Source organism: Eleutherodactylus coqui, chromosome 1, assembly GCF_035609145.1.
Source record: "Eleutherodactylus coqui strain aEleCoq1 chromosome 1, aEleCoq1.hap1, whole genome shotgun sequence".
Classification (NCBI taxonomy): Eukaryota; Metazoa; Chordata; class Amphibia; order Anura; family Eleutherodactylidae; genus Eleutherodactylus; species Eleutherodactylus coqui.
Window position 1 is genome coordinate 521,235,156 of NC_089837.1, and position 19,457 is coordinate 521,254,612.

General features: G+C 48.2%; 1 protein-coding gene across 1 annotated transcript in view; it reads left to right on the forward strand.

Annotated features, from left to right (window-relative positions):
• GAB2 (GRB2 associated binding protein 2) overlaps nucleotides 1–19,457 on the forward strand; it is a 116,161-nt gene that overhangs the window by 61,455 nt on the left and 35,249 nt on the right. The window contains exon 2 of the mRNA XM_066588253.1: nucleotides 10,441–10,741. Coding sequence (XP_066444350.1) covers nucleotides 10,441–10,741 — 301 coding nt within the window. The remainder of the gene's footprint in view (nucleotides 1–10,440; nucleotides 10,742–19,457) is intronic.

Below are 19,457 nucleotides of genomic sequence, written 5' to 3' on the forward strand. Positions count from 1 at the left end.
ATACTTTTGTGATGCCATTGTTAAAAAGTTTCTCATGAGAGATGTGTCCTCCATTCAGAAAGGAGCTGCCATTGACTTCCTGTCCAATGAATGGTTTTGTGGAGACAAGATGGGTCCAGCCAAGCAAATGTAGTATTACATGTCGGTTACTCAGCTCTCTGTTCTTGGTCATAGGAATGGGACCCCCCATCATCTCTATGATGCCCTATGCCATAGTAGAATGTTTAAACAGGGGTTGTTTTCACAAGACCTCTCCTTTTAAATGACCTAAGTCATATTCATCATTGCATGCTTATGTCTCACGATACTGACATGTGATCTTGGCTTTTCATTCTACATATCCTAGAATATATGTCGCATACCGCCACCTGTGACAATATAATCATTCGTTACCGGGAGATAATTTGCCAGTATAAATGGTCTTAAAGGGGTTGTTTGGGACTTCTAAGGATTTTTATTTTCTATTTTTGACCTGTCCTCACTGAAGGTCATCAATATATAATCTGAGGGGATCCTCCGCCACGAGAGTCACTACAGAATATCACCCCGCCCATACAGCAGTGGCCGGGTCAGTAGCTCAACCACCACTCCTGTTGAACTCAATGGGAGCTGCGCCGGTTCTACCAACCCGGTGGGCTGTATTATGGATACCCGATTATATCTATTGATGACCTATCCTGTCCAATGGAAGAAATGCCATAAGCCCTGGACAACTCATAGAAGTCCTGTTAGGAATCCACCGCCTGTTGTCGGCCCTCAGCTGGCTACCTAAACCAAACCTTCCCTTCATTGGACTCCCGTTGTCTTGTGTCCTACGGATACCGGCCGATGTTAACAAGGTTCTGCGTTTCTAACCATTCTGATGTGAAGGATCCTGGAATTTCTCCATAAATCTCCTTCTTGTCAATATTCTGATGGCCGGGATGGGTATTTTCCAGACTGTTTTGGGACTGAGAGCGGAATGTCAGAGCCCCCCCACCTCCCCTCCTCGTTGTTTTCCATGGGTTTATCTCTGGAATGGAGGATGGCTGCTCTTTGATTTCCACAATAGTTCTCTGCCGCACTTGTGTTCTTGTTGACTTAACTTTCCTGATATCGGGACAGCCTGCGCCGTGACCTGGCAAAACCGCTGGCTGGAAGCCCCCCAGGTGCCGACTGATTGGCCGAGGAGAGGAGGGGTGAATGCATGGTGGAATCTTCGCGACCTCTTCTTTTTATATCCGAGTACAGTAAATCCCTCGTACGGCTGTCATTTTATGCTCTAGTTCTGCAAGAAAAAGACTGAAAAAACCCCCATTTACTATGGCTTCCATCGGCCTCTGGGACAACGCCGGACCCCGAGCATGCTGTGGCTTTGAAAAAAAAGGCAATGGACCCCAAAACTACAGCAAAAAGTGCAGCATTTGTGGGGCTTTTCATATATTACGTCTGACTTACAGCTTTTTTTCTTTTTTGCTGTAGCAAAAAAAAGTCAAAACCCTACAAAAATGTGGTATTTTAGGAAAGAAGAAAAAAAACTGACACCAGCCTTAATGGGGTTGTGCCAGGGGCATACAACTTGTTGATCAGCCCTATTAGTGTAGAGCAGATTGGACCCCTCTACGTCACAGAGCTGCTCTGCCATCCTCTGGTTGGTGTGCTAGAGTGTCACCACTCTAGCCAATGTGTGACGCTCCAGGGGTCCTGTTTAGGGGACATCACATGACGTGGTGCCGGAGCACTGAAATGGCGCTCTGGTGCCATGGTGGGTAAAAGAAAGTTGTTAGGGGGGGGGGGGGGGGCTTAAAAACAAGTCAGAAAACCCCTTTTCAGACTTTCGTAGTGCGAGGGGCGGAATAGGATTTGCACTGTTCGTTTTGTTGTAACTGTTCAGGGTTTGTACTCCTTGGCCGATTTACACAAGCGCGTGCATATTTGTACACGCATGAGCGCCGCGTTTTTGTGGAAAGAACATCCATCACTTTTTTGCGCAAATGAGTGTATTTTACTGTTTTTGCATGTGCAGTTGCGTGTGGAAAAAAAAAAAAGCAGCGATGCTCCTTGACATATTCCGTTTAACAAGTCGCATGTGTGTGTCCCTGTACAATTGCGCAGGGCTTCCCGCATCTCTTATTGTGCGCACATTTATACGTCACCCATTGACTCCTATGGAGACTTTTGGTGAGCAAATGCGTAGGAAGATAAATTGCGCTACGCTTTTTAAAAATTTTTTTCTTTCTTGCATCACTGAAGTGTGCGGGAAGAATTGCGCACGTGAAATCAATTGGTTCCAGTCACTTCCTGTTGGGCGCCCAAATTTTGCGGGAGCAAAGACGCCTGTGTGAATCCGGTCTTACATTTAGGGTGTATTGAATATGGAGTGTTCCTCTTTAGAGGGAACCTGCCGCGCCTCCGCAGGCCGATCCACTAAGTTCTGGTGCCATTGGGGGACGGGCCGGGGGGCCGGGGGAGGTCATTTTTATACTCTCCTGTTTCCGTGATCCAGCGCCGTCACCCGGTGAAGATTGTATGGCGATTGACTTTTCAGGTTCTCGTACACGCGCTTTACCGTAGACTTGTATGGGAGAACGCACGAGAATCTGAAAGTCCAATTTTTGTGTACTTTGCGATCTTGAGCGGATGATGGCGCTGGATTGTGGAAATGGGCGAATATAAAGGCTACATCACCCAACACCCTGCCATGTTCCCTACGGGGGCATTCACGTGGGTGAAAAATCGTGCAAGCTTTGTGCGTTGTATAAGAATTAGAGATGAGCGAACGTACTCGGCCACGCCCCTTTTCCGCTCGAATACCGTGATTTTCGAGTACTTCCGTACTCGGGCCGAAAAAATTCGGGGGTCGCCGTGGGTGAGTGGGGGGTTGCAGTGGGGAGTGGGGGGGAAAGAGAGAGAGAGGGCTCACCCCTGTTCCCCGCCGCTACCCCCCACGCCGCCACGCCGCCCCCCGAATCTTTTCACCCGAGTACTAAAGTACTCGAAAATCGCGGTGCTCGATCGAGTAATTACTCGAAACGAGTACGTTCGCTCATCTCTAATAAGAATCTATCCCAATATGGGTTTATTTACATGGACAATTTTTCCCAGCATGTCCTTCTCTTTGTATGAGTCTCGCACAAGAATAGAACATGCAGATATGTGGTATCCCGCAGCCCACGGTCGGGGTATCTGTGTGCTGTACGATGCGTGCGCCGCTTGCTGTCGCCGGTGTGAATGCACTCTCACAGTTAGTTTACTGCGTTGTGGGAACGGGACAGGTTGCCTTTAATTGTGTTACATGATGCTGGGTGGGGTCAGGCGGTCACGGAGGGGTTAGGTGGGAACGGAGGCGGTCGCGGAGGGGTTAGGTGGGAACGGGGGCGGTCGCGGAGGGGTCAGGTGGGAACGGGGGCGGTCGCGGAGGGGTCAGGTGGGAACGGGGGCGGTCGCGGAGGGGTCAGGTGGGAACGGGGGCGGTCGCGGAGGGGTCAGGTGGGAACGCGGGCGGTCGCGGAGGGGTCAGGTGGGATCGCGGGCGGTCGCGGAGGGGTCAGGTGGGATCGCGGGCGGTCGCGGAGGGGTCAGGTGGGATCGCGGGCGGTCGCGGAGGGGTCAGGTGGGATCGCGGGCGGTCGCGGAGGGGTCAGGTGGGATCGCGGGCGGTCGCGGAGGGGTCAGGTGGGATCGCGGGCGGTCGCGGAGGGGTCAGGTGGGATCGCGGGCGGTCGCGGAGGGGTCAGGTGGGAACGCGGGCGGTCGCGGAGGGGTCAGGTGGGAACGCGGGCGGTCGCGGAGGGGTCAGGTGGGAACGCGGGCGGTCGCGGAGGGGTCAGGTGGGATCGCGGGCGGTCGCGGAGGGGTCAGGTGGGATCGCGGGCGGTCGCGGAGGGGTCAGGTGGGAACGCGGGCATTCTCCAACTTCCCGATGTTGTACACATGGGAAATTTGGCAGGAGCATTCTTTAGGCCCTCAATAGGAAAACTGCTTTTTGATGCAAATGGATACTTGCAAAATCACCCTTAGGCTAATTTCACACGCCGAGTACGATATGTTTCCCATTGTTTTGGTGTGCGCCGCCCATTGAAAAGAATAGATGATGCGATGGCACATCCAAAGATGGGACGTGTCACGATTCTTTCGCTATGTGATGTGGGAGAAAATCGCTCATGTGTACGACTCCATCCAAAACAATGGGGTTCATGTTTGTGCGAGGTTTGTATGTCTCGTGCCATTCCCCCCTCCCCCTCACCCGTGTGAAACTGGCCTGATATAGGGTTGTCTGTGATTAACAAAAAAAAAAGGGTTTGTTTTTTTTGCAGTAACAGCACCACTTTTGTCCATAGGCTCTATGTAGTATTACATCTGTCTCCTTCTAGTGAATAGGGCTGCAGTACCAGGCACAGCCTATGGACATAAGTGGCGCCATTTCTGGACGAATTTTGTTTTTCTACCTTCATTCCCCCCAGCAGGTTCCACTGACTACAGCGAGATCCAACATTGCTTTTAAGAGCGTCTGAGGAGCAGCAGCTCCCGCCCCGCTTCATCCATGTATCACACAGACGGCCGTTCATCTGAATGGCTGCATGTGATACTACGTTTCCCCATGGCTATTTGTCAGGGGTCTCTGTAGCCGAATCGGTTGCCATGGTTGCGGTGTGTTTTCAGAAAATGGGGCCGAGGAGGAATTAGGAGAAGAGTCTGCCATTTGGCTCGTGTCATCTCAGGACAGCCAATTAGCACGTTGCCTGATTCGCGCTGCGGTGCGGGGGAAACAGGGCGGTTAGTGGAATCGCTTCTCGTGTTCTGTTTGATTAGAAATGATTTGTACAAATGGCAAAATGTGTAAAAAGGGATCAAAGAGGCAAAAAAGAGTTTGCAGTTTACTTCCGATGTTGTTGTGTTCCTGTTCCGGATTTCTGTATTTTTAATTTTTTAGTTTTTTTTTTTCCTGGTGTCTTTTTTTTTTTTCACATTTATTACAAAACTTCTGATAATAATAAACTAGAGGGCGCAATTGAGTCGGCCGCCCACCTCCCATTGGGGCTGAAAAACAACTTTTTAGTGAACAGTGCTGTGTTTTCACGCAGATCGGTACCGCCAGTTTCCAAATGTGGATTCCGCATCACGAAGTCACATGACACGGCTTTTTTTATTTCCCCATTACCTGGACCTCTATTCAGGTTATTAGTACATTTATGACACAGATTTTACTGTGGATTGGACGCAGAACTCACGCGGTTTCCATGTCAAACCTGCGGTGGACTCCCCCCTGTGACACGGTCGTACTTATGCGCATGATAGGCAGAGAATAGAACCCATTGACTCCAGTTTGTTCACATTTCCGTATTTTTGCACATGCGTTTCGGGCCACAGAAAGGAATGGAACAGGTTCTATTTTTCTATGTATTTTCGCACCAAAGGTCCCCATAAGTCAGTGAGGGATGCGCCATACGCAGGGAGGCGCGTGAAACGCTGCGGAATTCCGATGGAAAGGGAACACATCTGGAACTCGTTAGCCATTTCCATCTGTGCGTGTTTGTGTCCTGCGTGCGAGAGAACATGCCCTGCGGGCGGAGAAAGTGCAGTAAAATGCGCTGACGCGCGCGCAAAAAAGTTGCACTAAGGCGTGCACAAGCGCACACGTGTCTGTTTTGAAGCCGGACGCATACAATAACGTCCTCGGTAGCAAAATCTGTTGTGGAGGCCTTCAGGAGCGGCAGAAGAAGTCCATTTCTCAGACTCATTAAGCCTATATGTGATGGAGGGGCGCTGCTCTCTTTCGCTGTCACATGACGTCGCACTTGTCTCCTATTCTGGATACGGGTCCCCAAGCAAGATATCTGTCCTGTCACAGAGCCATTGATGGCCTCCCAGGGTGATGCCCGCTGCGCAGTCGACTCAATCAGCAACACATGTCGGCGTTTGATATCTGTCATCCACGGTTCCAGTCCTGCAGACATGACGGCGTCGAGGCGGAGAACGGATTTGGGACTGATCTGACGGTATTTTATAATTCTAGTGCAGAAAATTATATATATATATATATATATATATATATATATATATATATATATATATATATATATATATATATATATATATATATATATACACACTGATGGGCAGAAATGGGCAAGATTTATTTATTTTTAAGTTCTTAAAGGGATTGTCCATTCAGCACTGTGAGGGTGCGCCAGTCTTAAAGGGACTGTCCATTCAGCACTGTGAGGGTGCGCCAGTCTTAAAGGGACTGTCCATTCAGCACTGTGAGGGTGCACCAGTCTTAAAGGGATTGTCCATTCAGCACTGTGAGGGTGCACCAGTCTTAAAGGGATTGTCCATTCAGCACTGTGAGGGTGCGCCAGTCTTAAAGGGACTGTCCATTCAGCACTGTGAGGGTGCGTCAGTCTTAAAGGGACTGTCCATTCAGCACTGTGAGGGTGTGGCCTGGCACCCGAGGATGCTTTATGGAACTATTGGTAACCGTCCACACGGGCAGACATGTCCCCATATGTGTTGCCGCTTTACCAGGTTTGGGCTGAATGTTAATATATATAGGGAAGCGGGGGAAACTGCTTTTTGGCAACTGATTGTTCGTCTGACAGTGGTTGAATATCTATGGGCACTTCAGATGGTATACTGTATGGAGGAAGTGGGCACCATAGGAGGGTACTGCCCAGGGCATCATTCAGCAGAAGACTAAGTATGCCTTTATGTGAGGCCCGGGGTCTCCAATGGGTTCTTTCACATGAGAGGTTTTGTAGCCTAAAAGAAGCTGTTGGACACCAGGAGCCTCACATACAGGCGATTTGGAGCCATGATTTTGGACCCCGTGTGAAGCAGGCCTTATCCTTAGGCTGCATGCACACGGTTGGGTCGGATTCCGGCTGCGAGATCTCACAGCGAAATGCGCCTGCGTGCAGTAACCTCCACGTACCTGTCTGGGATGCACTGCGGAGGTGCCGGCTAGCCCGCCGCTGCACATGCGCAGTGCAGAGAATGCCGCATTGGCGATGACGTGGATTTGCGACTATTTTGAAATTGACGTTTCAGAATTGCCGTGGGATGGATGGCTTCCATTGACTGAAGCCGTCTGTGCGAGCCTCACACAACCATTCTTCCTCTGCAAGTGATTTCCGCGCGCTTGCAGGGAAAAATCCTTTTACCTTGCAGGCTATGGACGGACATTGCTGTGGAGTTCGCAGCAGGCGTCTGGCCTCGAATTCCACAGCAAAAGTCTGTCCGTGTGCATTGGGCCTTAAGGCCTGTTTACACGGGCTGCGAAATCTCGCTACAAAACGCAGGTCTATGGAGCTCAGTGTGTCCAACGGGTTCTTTCAGGCTACAAAACCTCATGTGGAAGAACCCATTGGAAACCCGGAGCCTCACATACATGCGTTTTGTAGTCGGTGTGAACAGCCTCACCCTGCAGCACCGCTATGTTTTACATGGCTGCCCATTGACTATATCTACCATATGATACATTTCCCTTCACACCTTCCAATGGCCACTTATGACCATCAGTAGCGGCTCTAATAGAGACTCGCTGGTGGTTTTCCTGCACGTGTCCGTTCCTGCCGCAGCAGCTCTATTGGGTTCAATCAAAACTTCTGACTAGCCGATCCAAAACTTTTAAAGCTTTGCTTCTCTTCAGCCTCTGTCGCCCCCGTTGGGGTGTCGGCTATCCACGAACACTTCTGTATTTGAGAGGTTTTGCCCCGTTTCTGGTCCCAACGTTTCATGTTGGCGTTGAATTCATTTTTCTTTCTTGAAGAACCCCAACATGATGATCGGAGTTGCGCTCCCTCCCCTACAGAGAGACAAACTCTGTCCTTCCTAAAACCCTACTGAGGGGATCCTACAGGTATTGGGGTCGTATAGACCAGACTCGGGTTGTGTGACCTAGTCTAGACGTTGCTTTACTGACTGATGCCACATTTCCGGATGTCTTCCTGTACCCATCCTGACACAGAAGCCTTCGGTACCTGCAACCAGGTGGCGCGTGTTTGATTTGCTGTCACCAGACGTGCGCCGTCCTATTAACTGCTCCCCTTGGGCATTACATAGGGATAAATATTTATCCAGAGGGAATTCTGGGAGTTCTATAAACAACTAGTTAACCCCTTCCCTGCCCTAGAAGAGTAAATAACTGCTGCTGTACACAAAGTTTGAATTTCTATCTATCTATTGATGCGATATTAAAGTTGGTGAAACTTTTTACCCGTTATTCCACATTTCAGAACATGTCATAGTTTAGTTCAGTCCTGGAAGAGTTAATTACAGTTTTCTAGTTATTTCACTTTTTTTGTTCATTTTGTCCCCTCGGTCAGCCCTGGGTGCTGCTAGGTTAGCAGGTGGTCACTGTAGACTGGATCCTCTTGGAGATGTCATTGGTGATTGCATGTTGGGCCATGACCGGTTCCTAGTGTATGTCATCTCTTGGGTTGTAGCCACAATGGACCCGTTGACTACTCCAGCTTGAAGCAAATAAGCATGGTCACCCATTTGCTTTGCCTCCAGTGGACCGTAGTTTACCATAATGTCGTCGGCCTGGTTGGCCATGATCTAGCTCTTCAAAATGGACAACCTCCAGTGGTTTGCCGAATTGTGTCTTGAGATTATGTAGCAGCCTGCAGTTATTGAGGCATGTTGCAAGTTCTACATTTGCTACATATGTAAAGCGACTTCTCTAAGGCTGCGGCTCTGGTGCCTATTTTCCGAAAGTCTTCACACCAAGTTCAAGCCTTCACTTGATTAAGGACAAAAGATCTTTCTTCTTCTTCACCAAATGTGTTTTCTCGGAGGCGGCTAAAAGCCCTCGCAGCGCCAGCGTTTCACTCGTAGTACTCATGCAGATAAATAGACGTTACCCGAGACGCTCCAGACATCGATGTATTAAAATCTCAGCGGTCACATCATGACAAGGCATTAGCTTGGCGCAGCGCCACAACCCTTCCCTGCCTGTACTTTACTTCATCCATTAGCCGCTACATTGACGACGGTTTTATTCTCTTTCGCTGTGACTCAGGCCCGGCGCTGACACCGTCCATCACTGACACATCTGTCTGCTCTTTTGTACTTTTGGCAAGCTGGGAAAACAACCTGGAAGAGGAAAGCAGATGGGGAGTGACCCATTGTGCGGCGCTTCACTATGAGCGGCGGATGGCGGTGTTATATTTATGCACACTAGCAAAATAAGCTTTATATAGCGCCATCGGATCCACATTGGTTTCCTTGATGAAGTTTATGTATCTTTTAGAATTTAATACTAGCAGAGGGGATGTGAGTCAAAAATCCGGACCCAGCGCTAGATCCCAATACAATAGAATAGTCCTATATTGAAATAACAAGGGTGTACTTGAATATGAAGGCATGGATGTTCTACATGATGGTATGGTGCACAGGCCCCTGGGGGCCCTGAAACATGGATTGCAGGTTTGTGTTGTGGCCCCTGTAAGAAAGAGAGTAAACCCCAATTGCGAAGTTGAAGACTAGCATGTGAGAAGCAGAAATCCGCTTTCTGTGGTTCTCTGAGTCCTGTGGGACCGCTGCTGTGACTAAAGTAAGGACAACGTACTGGAAGTGGCTCCTTCTACTATAATACATACATGGAGCCATTGGACAGTGCAGTCCGGGCTGATGCGATCATTGTGGGACGTGTCGGTGAACGTCAAAGCGCCAATTTAGTGCAGATGCAATACAAATACTAGTAAGGGTACGACCCAATCAGGAGATGACGCAGATTTCAGTGTGAGCGTTTGGAATTTGGCACGATCGCCTGGCTGGACTTGTGTTCATTCCAGGGACTCCACACAGATCGGTATCTGCATCTCCTGCAGACGATGGTGGATGATGCCATGAATGATCGGCCCCTATCGAGGCATAGTCATATCAGTGGGATTTAGGGAGATACAGAAAGCAGATTTCTATTTCTCACTTGATACTCTTCGACTTTGCGTTTTGTGTTTTACGGTCTTTCTTACAGGAGCAAAAAAAAGAAAAATTGAAATCCATGTTCCGGGGCCCCCAAGGTCCTGTGCGCTATACCATTGTGTAGCCCATCCATGCCTTCCGATTAAAGTATGCTATTGTTATTTCAAGATACGGCAACAGTATTGAGATATAGCGCTGGATCTAGCTTTTTGACCACATCCTGTATAAACAGCCCGTTGATTTATATTAGACCCGTGTAATGCCGTGTTTCTCCTGTGGTGGTGCTGCAGGGAAATGAAACACTTTAAAAAGATTATAGCTGATTGCTACTGATTTTGACCATTCTGAGCACCAGGATTCGATCCGTGATCAAAATTATTGATGTTTCCTGGAGCTAATAAGCTTTGATGAGAGATTGGTGCATGAAATGGGTGGAACTTGCATTGAGTGAGTTCAGTGTTGAAGAGTTGACCATGTATGATTCTCCATAACCTACAGGCCTGTCATTAACACTACTTCTGTTTTGTCCAGGCGTGGAAGAAACGTTGGTTCATCCTGAGAAGCGGACGCATGAGTGGAGATCCCGATGTCCTGGAATACTACAAGAATGACCACTCCAAGAAGCCCATCCGGGTCATCAACCTCAGCTGCTGTGAACAGGTGGACTCTGGGCTGACCTTCAACAAGAAGGAGCTCCAGGACAGCTACGTGTTTGACATAAAGACCAGCGACCGGACATTCTACCTGGTGGCCGAAACAGAAGAGGAAATGAATAAGTGGGTCCGCAGCATATGTCAGATCTGCGGATTTAACCAGTCTGATGACGGCTCCGGTACAGTAACCTGTTTCTTAGAGAAAATCTCCACTTTTGAGTAATTTTTTTTTTCCAGTAGGGTTTGCATTGACTTGTCAGATACTTCACCTTCTACTGATGTTGAGTTAATCATTTCTACTCTGGTTTATATCAACTGCTGTGGTAGATTTTGAATGCAGCTCTGGATGTGAATGGAGTAGGAATGTAGCATAATATGGAGCTATTTCAGGTCTGACCGTGGATCGAATGATGCAAACTAGTAGCAACATGTGGTTCTAACAAGGCTTCCTGGCCATAAAGTGCAAAAAGTACCCGTATTACTCAATACCAGCCTTAGAAGAAGCAGGTGAATATCTTGATCATGTGGCATCATGTACCCTCCGGGGCAGGGAGTATGGTATATTGCCTACAGTTGTTCTTTGATCTGCCAGTTTCGGATCTCGTTTTTGGCCATCCAAGATGACCGACTTAGTCTTTCAGACTAAGGGCGCGTTGACGCGGGCATATTTTCTGTTCATTTTACATCAGTATTCAGGGACCCAAATCGCCCATGAAAGTCTATAGGAGCGTTAAAAAAAATGCAGTCCATACTCGTGCAAAAAAAGCATTAAAGGGGTATTCCAGGCAGCGCACGCCATCGGAGCCGGGATACACCGGGGTCAGAGCGTAAGCCGCTGCTCTGACCCCTGTATAGTGGCCAGCACTTGTAATTGCAGGCTGGGGTCCCATTGATTTCACCCCCAGTGTATCCCAGCACTAACAGTCGACGCTGCCCCGAAAACCACTTAATATACAGTGAAAACGGTGCAATTTTCAAGCACTGAAACCGCAATGAGTGGTGTGAATGAGCCCTAACTAATCCCCGCAGTGCATTGGTAGTGTTAGATTGGCTGGGCATCTGATTGGCTAGTGTTAGATTGGCTGGGCATCTGATTGGCTGCTCATGTGATCAGTGCTGGCCAATCAGGAAGCAGAAAAATAGTGTATTAGGTAGTTAGAAAAAAATGGGACCTGGAATCAGCGGATTAGAGGGATGGCAGATAATATACCCCCCACTGGTCCCCTAACAGTATTTTGGCCAGAAACCAGTGGATCACTTGAGAGAGGTTGTGCTAGAATTGCATGAAAGTCTTCAGATCGGTGGGGATACAACTTCTGAGATCTCCACCAATCCCAAGAACGGGGGTCATAAAGGCCCCCACTTGAATGCAGCGGCGGTCAATCATGTGCCCAGCCGCTCCATTCATTTCAATTACTTTGCTTGTACTCTGCTTTCCTTTCTCCAGCAGCCCCATGAAATGAATGTAGCGGCGCACGCACTTGGAACCGTCTAAGCATTCATTCCTCAACGCCTCATTCTCGGGATCGGTGGGGGTCCTACTCCCAACGGTTGAACCTCCTCCTATCAGCAAATTATAGGGATAGGGGATAACTTTCAATCCTGGCACAATCCCTTTAATTACAACTTATCTTCGCCTTCCTCCTGAAGGTAGACTATGTTCTCATACCGGCCAAAGGTACCTTTACATGGCGCAATGAACGCTGCAAATAGCATAATTGGTTTTTAGTTCTACTGTCGGCCCGTGTAAAAGGAGCCGCTCAATCTATGACCGACGGCCTGTTTACTGTGAATGCCTCCATTCACAGAATGACTATTGCTCCTGTGTAAAGCATGGGGGAGCATTAGTCAGGCGGCTGTCTGTATGACAGTCGCCATGTGTAAAGGTACCTCAAGCCAGAGACCCCCATCTGTAAACAGCACTGTTTTGGGGTCTTTGCCCCTCATCAGAACACAGTTGGGTAGTATTCTAATTTACATACTTTTTTTTCCCATGGAGCATTGCCTGAAACATGTCTACATACCACTTGGATCTCTTCAATGAGAACCAGTATTCCCAGAGTTGTATCTAAGGCCTCTCTTCTAGCCAATTGTTGCCCCACTCAGTACTGATGAGGGGCGAAATCCCTGAAACTGTCTGTTTGTTGATATGATATGATTTTCCAAAGTCTACAGAAGCGAGAAAACTCTCTGAGCCTTGAAGTCAGATGTTCTAGAACGGTTTCCCCTTCAATAATTAAAAGTTCTTGTACTTTTAACTTTCTTCTACATTCTTGTCAGTCCTCGTTACGCGGTGACATCCTGAGATGGTTCAAAAAGCCTCATTTTATGTGTTGCTTTAATAATTGAGATACTGCAGAGTAAGCAGGAAGCCCCTCCGTCCACGGCGCTCTCGTAATACTGACACCGCTCCGGTCTTGTTGTGTAATGGACTCTCGGGCCGCTGCCTGTCACTTGCACTTTATGGCATAAAAACTTTGGCCTGATTTTTAACATTTTCAGCAGAGTTGGCGCTTCGCAGCTTGCTGCAATTAATACACAGGTCAGTGGTTCCCATTAGCTGCGAGGACTCAACGGGAACATCTTTCCTGCATGTAGAGGCCTGATCAGCGGTTTACAGTGGAGTATATGACATGGTAGGTACAACCTTTGGGTGTACCCTATAAACTTTATTTTACTGTATGCCAAAGGTGTGCGCCACCCCACCACCACCACCCCACCAACACCCACCTTCTAATGGCAAGAGTTTGGCCATTTCAGCAACTCTTATGCCAAAAAGTCAAGTAATCTTCATTGAAAAACTTCAGCAGTAGAATGCCCCCCCAATGAGCTCGGTAACTATGGAAGCATCATAGGGTGCCAGCTTTGCCACAAGTCAGTGTGTCGTACCTGCTGTGCCAGATCCGCCCTGGTTGTGTGTTGGTATTTTGAAGTGAAAAATCCCCTAGATGCTCCAGTGTGAATGAATTTAAGAACCCGGAATGAGACCGCCAAATACTGAAGAATGCAGTACCTAAACTACATCCTTGGGTATTCGGTTGGCACCCATTGGTGATTGTTACAAATGGTCAACAAAGGCAATGGCAGCATAAAAACTGTTCATTGAAAGCATTATAAATTGAGGTTTCAAAGGCCAAGCAGACACACGGAAGCCTAAAATTACCATTCTCAATGCCAGGTGTCGGCTCCTAAAGCTATCATGAATGAACTCTGGGGTAACCCTCCATGGCCCTGCGAAGTAATATTGACAAGCTAGATGGACTCCTGAATCAAATCTTATCTGGAGGGAGGAAAATGTAAAGGGGTATCGTAAAATGTCATGAAAGACTGATTGGTGGTTCAGTAGCTGAGACTACTGGGAACAAGCCATTGACCCACAAGAAGGAAGGATTCTGGTAGGGGCATAGATAGAACTATTGGGGCCCCATAGCAAAACTCAGAATTGGGCCCCCACCAGGTCCTTCCTCCCAAAACAAACGAACAAAATTTGTTTGTGCACAGTCTCGCAATAATTCTGCTACCCTGTCCACTCAGTGCCTCCCCATAGTAATAGTGACAATCCCTCTATGGCCCAACTGGATAATATTGACAATAGCCCTCTGTGGCTCCACTGAGTAATGGTGATCCTTCCTGTGGCTCCACTAAATAATAGTGACAGTCCCTCCTATAGACCCACTAAGTAGTAGTGACAACCCTTCCCCCTATGGCACCACTAAGTAGTGGCGACGACAGCCCTCCGTGGCCCCGCCAAGTAGTGGCGACGACAGCCCTCCGTGGCCCCGCCAAGTAGTGGCGACGACAGCCCTCCGTGGCCCCGCCAAGTAGTGGCGACGACAGCCCTCCGTGGCCCCGCCAAGTAGTGGCGACGACAGCCCTCCGTGGCCCTGCCAAGTAGTGGCGACCCACGTTCCCCTACAGTACATAACTCCCGAACCTCTCTGAGTACAGTAAGTGCAGGAGTTGGGTCATGCTCTGCACAGGGCCGTGGCATCAGCCAGTAATACTGTGAGTGAAAATAATAGTTTCACTGCTTCTGAGTTTTTAGAGTGCGGAGAGTCGTGGGATGGGCAGCGGCATTCAGCCCCTGACCCCCGTGCCCCACGGGTCCCATGGCAGCTGTGTAGTCTGCCGCCATTGAGGGCTCCCCACTGGGTTCTGCTTCTGTCAGAGCCCCTGTCCTCTAGTGGGCCGGGCCGCCCCGGATTTGGCCAATGTTACATTGTTTTTACTTTACTGGGCAATTTTACATAAAAATTAGTTGACAAAACCCCTCAAGTAGAAGGATTATCTGTGAAGCTGCTGTTGGCGTTCTCAGTCTTCTGTTACAATGAATTAATCATTTCTGGGAGAGCACAATCCGCCGTCTGTATTTACCGGATTGCAGTCATACGTGAAATTGTTTTACTCGCCGTGCGTGTTTGGGGCGACTTTTTTTTAGTGCGTTGTTAAATTGCCCTTGACGAATCGTACAGAAGGCACATGAGTGCAGACATGACTCGGAACCGCCAGTAGGAATATGGCGGCTGTGACAGGTGTACAAGACGATGACCTGAATATGTGCACAGTCTGCTGCCCCCTGCTGGTGTGATGGTCTGGGGGACATCGCATACGACAGTCAGCCCCCTAGTAGTTCTACGAGGGACAATGACAGCTCAGCGAAATGTTCAGGACATCCTGCAGCCACATGTGTTCCTCCCATGGCGGCTTCCAAGAGGCAGCAGAATAATGCTCGGCCGCACACACAAGCTAGAGGCGGTACAACAGGGCATCAGAGCCTCCATGCCCACCCGTATCACATCTTGTATCTAAGCTAGAGGTGGTACAACAGGGTACTAGAGCCTCCATGTCTGCCCGTATCACATCTTGTATCTAAGCTAGAGGTGGTACAACAGGGTACTAGAGCCTCCATGCCCACCCGTATCACATCTTGTACCACCTCTAGCTTAGATACAAGATGTGATACGGGAGGGCATGGAGGCTCTAATGCCCTGTTGTACCGCCTCTAGCTTGGATACAAGATGTGATACGGGAGGGCATGGAGGCTCTAATGCCCTGTTGTACCGCCTCTAGCTTGGATACAACCGGGTACTAGAGCCTCCATGCCCGCCTATATTACGTCTTGTATCCAAGCTAGAGGTGGTACAACAGGGTACAAGAGCCTCCCTACAAGGGGTCCGGTCTTCACAATAAATTATCCTTTTCCTCTGATATTATAATCACTTATAACAACGTTACAATCAGAGAAAGTTTCATCCGACAACTTCTAGGGGAGGGATTTTTAACATTGAGTGTATTAAGAGTAGTCATTGAGCTGGCTATCCCGCGACCTCTACTCTGACCTTTGTATACGTTATATGACTGTCAGATAATCAATAGCTGTTGAGTTCTGCTCTAAAATCTGCAGGATAAGTAATGTATGTACACAGTGACTCCACCAGCAGAATAGTGAGTGCAGCTCTGGAGTATAATACATGATGTAACTCAGGATCAGTACAGGATAAGTAATGTATGTATACAGTGACTCCACCAGCAGAATAGTGAGTGCAGCTCTGGAGTATAATACAGGATGTAACTCAGGAGCAGTACAGGATAAGTAATGTATGTACACAGTGACTCCACCAGCAGAATAGTGAGTGCAGCTCTGGAGTATAATACAGGATGTAACTCAGGAGCAGTACAGGATAAGTAATGTATGTACACAGTGACTCCACCAGCAGAATAGTGAGTGCAGCTCTGGAGTATAATACAGGATGTAACTCAGGGTCAGTACAGGATAAGTAATGTGTATATACAGTGACTCCAGCAGCAGCAAAATAGTGAGTGCAGCTCTGGAGTATAGGACAGAATGTAACTCAGGATCAGTACAGGATAAGTAATGTATGTACACAGTGACTCCACCAGCAGAATAGTGAGTGCAGCTCTGGAGTATAATATAGGATGTAACTCAGGATCAGTACAGGATAAGTAATGTGTATATATACAGTGACTCCAGCAGCAGCAAAATAGTGAGTGCAGCTCTGGAGTATAGGACAGAATGTAACTCAGGATCAGTACAGGATAAGTAATGTATGTACACAGTGACTCCACCAGCAGAATAGTGAGTGCAGCTCTGGAGTATAATATAGGATGTAACTCAGGATCAGTACAGGATAAGTAATGTATGTACACAGTGATTCCACCAGCAGAATAGTGAGTGCAGCTCTGGAGTTTAATACAGGATGTAACTTAGGATCAATACAGGATAAGTAATGTATGCACACAGTGACTCCACAAGCAGAATAGTAAGTGCAGCTCTGGAGTATAATACAGTATGTAACTCAGGATCAGTACAGGATGAGTGATGTATGTACACAGTGACTCCACCAGCAGAATAGTGGGTGCAGCTCTGGAGTATATTACAGGATATAACTCAGGAGCAGTACTGGATAAGTAATGTATGTACACAGTGACTCCACCAGCAGAATAGTGATTGCAGCTCTGGAGTAGAATATAGGATGTAACTCAGGATCAGTATAGGATGAGTGATGTATGTACACAGTGACTCCACCAGCAGAATAGTGAGTGCAGCTCTGGGGTATAATACAGGATGTAACGGGATCAGTACAGGATAAGTGATGTATGTACACAGTGATTCCAGCAGCAGAATAGTGAGTGCAGCTCTGGGGTATAATCCAGGATGTAACTTGGGATCAGTACAGGATAAGTGATGTATGTACACAGTGATTCCAGCAGCAGAATAGTGAGTGCAGCTCTGGGGTATAATACAGGATGTAACTCAGGATTAGTACAGGATAAGTAATGTATGAACACAGTGACTCCACCAGCAGAATAGTGAGTGCAGCTCTGGGGTATAATACAGGATGTAACTCAGGATCAGTACAGGATAAGTAATGTATGTACACAGTGACTCCACCAGCAGAATAGTGAGTGCAGCTCTGGGGTATAATACAGGATGTAACTTAGGACCAGTACAGGATAAGTAATGTATGTACACAGTGACTCCACCAGCAGAATAGTGAGTGCAGCTCCGGAGTGGACCGGAATGGGAACTCACAACCAAATCCACCTATTACGTTCTCTCACGCTGTCTTTGTGATGACTCAAGCAGGTCTCTCCTCCACTTTAGGAGGGTATGAGCTCATGCTAAATGTGATTGACCTTTCTATCAGACCTTCCCCTGTGTGGTGTTTGGGGTGTGTGAGCCTACAAGACAGAAGATGATGGAGATGAGCCGATCTATCTGGGATGTCTCCCTGCCCGTCCTCCATCACATTCCAGCTGAACGTGTCATTCCTTTAAAGACGTCTACTATAAATATTTAAAGGTTCTTATTAATCCCGACATCGCGGAGATGGGAGCGCGGCATCTCACGGTTTTACTGGTCAGTTTGGCGCAGATACTGTAAATAAAGAAATCCTGTGTGAGCCAGAAGTGCAGCATGTACCTCCCAAGAAGGCGCGGCGGGGGCTCCGAGGGATAGAAACCTGGAAAACCCCTTCTGCAAAGTAGAATCATTAATAAGCAGAAGTTCGGCAGCTTTCTAATGTGCTTTACATTTCCATTCTTCATTATTTGCAGGACCTCTGCTTGTTGTCACTGAAGTAGAACAACGCCTGTTTCTATTCAGAAGCTGAAAATTGGTACAGACCTAAAACTTCTCACAGCTGGAGGCTTGCTACAATTGTATCCACTCTGTTACACTTTACCTGCCTTGATACATTGTATTCTCAGGATTGTGTGAACTATTGGGATAAGAGCGATTTGTGCTGTGTTTGGTTTACAGAAGATTGTCTACACTGGAGGTAATTGTAACAAACCCTCAGCTGTCAGAAGTATTTGGTCTGTTCAGTTTACAAACTCCTAAGACCCAATGCACGCGGCTGGGTCGGATTCCGACTGCGAGATTTCGCAGTGGGATTGGGACAGTGTGCCCCGGCGGTGACTCCTGCGTACCTGCCAGTTCTCTTCTGTGTGTTGTGGATCCGCTGGCTGGTTCGCAGCCGCACATGTGCAGTGCAGAGAATAACGCATCGGCGATGACACGGATCTGCGGCGAATCGCCGTGGGACGGACGGCTTCCATTGGAATGCAATGGAAGCTGGCCGTGCGAGGCTCGCACTAGAATAGGACCTGTTGCGATTTAAAAAAATTATTTTTTTTTGCCCTGCCAGCGGCAAATCACAGTTGATTTCCACTCATGGGCATGGAAAAGCATTTTGCATAGCATGTCTATGGGCAGTATTTGCTGCGGGATCTGGAGGCGAACGCCCGTGGGCATTGGGTCTAATGGAAATAATGTTCCCGTCTGCTGACGGCAGGGGATTAGCTTCTGCTTGGTGAGGAACGTACAGCATCAAGTTGCATTATTCTGACCACCAGCTAATACCCAGAGTGACCACCATGTGCCGTACAGACAGACGGGCTGGGAGTCACTCAGGGAGGTGCAGGTAGGTGGTTTCGGGTATCTGGAGCCATGCCCACAGTTGCTGGAGAGTACATAGGTGAGGATCCATAGAGCGAACACTATGACCGAGATGGTCCAACAGATGTTCAATTGGGTTGAAGTCTGGGGAATTGGTGGGCAGGGAAGTACTTGGAAGTCTTGGTCTTACCCTACCAATCCCTGTGGGACATTTCTTGCCATGTGACATGTTGCCTTGTCTTGCTGGAAGGGGAGACAATCAGTATGTATGGGTGTATGTGATCTTCAAGGATGGATTCGTGACCAGATCAGTTCAGAGTGTCTTCCACATGGATGAGCGGCCCAGAGAACACCACGAAAAACCTCCCCAGACCATAACGCTGCTGCCACTCGCTTGTGTTCTTCCAGCAATGCTTGCTGGCTCTTTGTTCCATGATGTCCCTGCCCACCACCCGACTCGCCAATGTCCATCC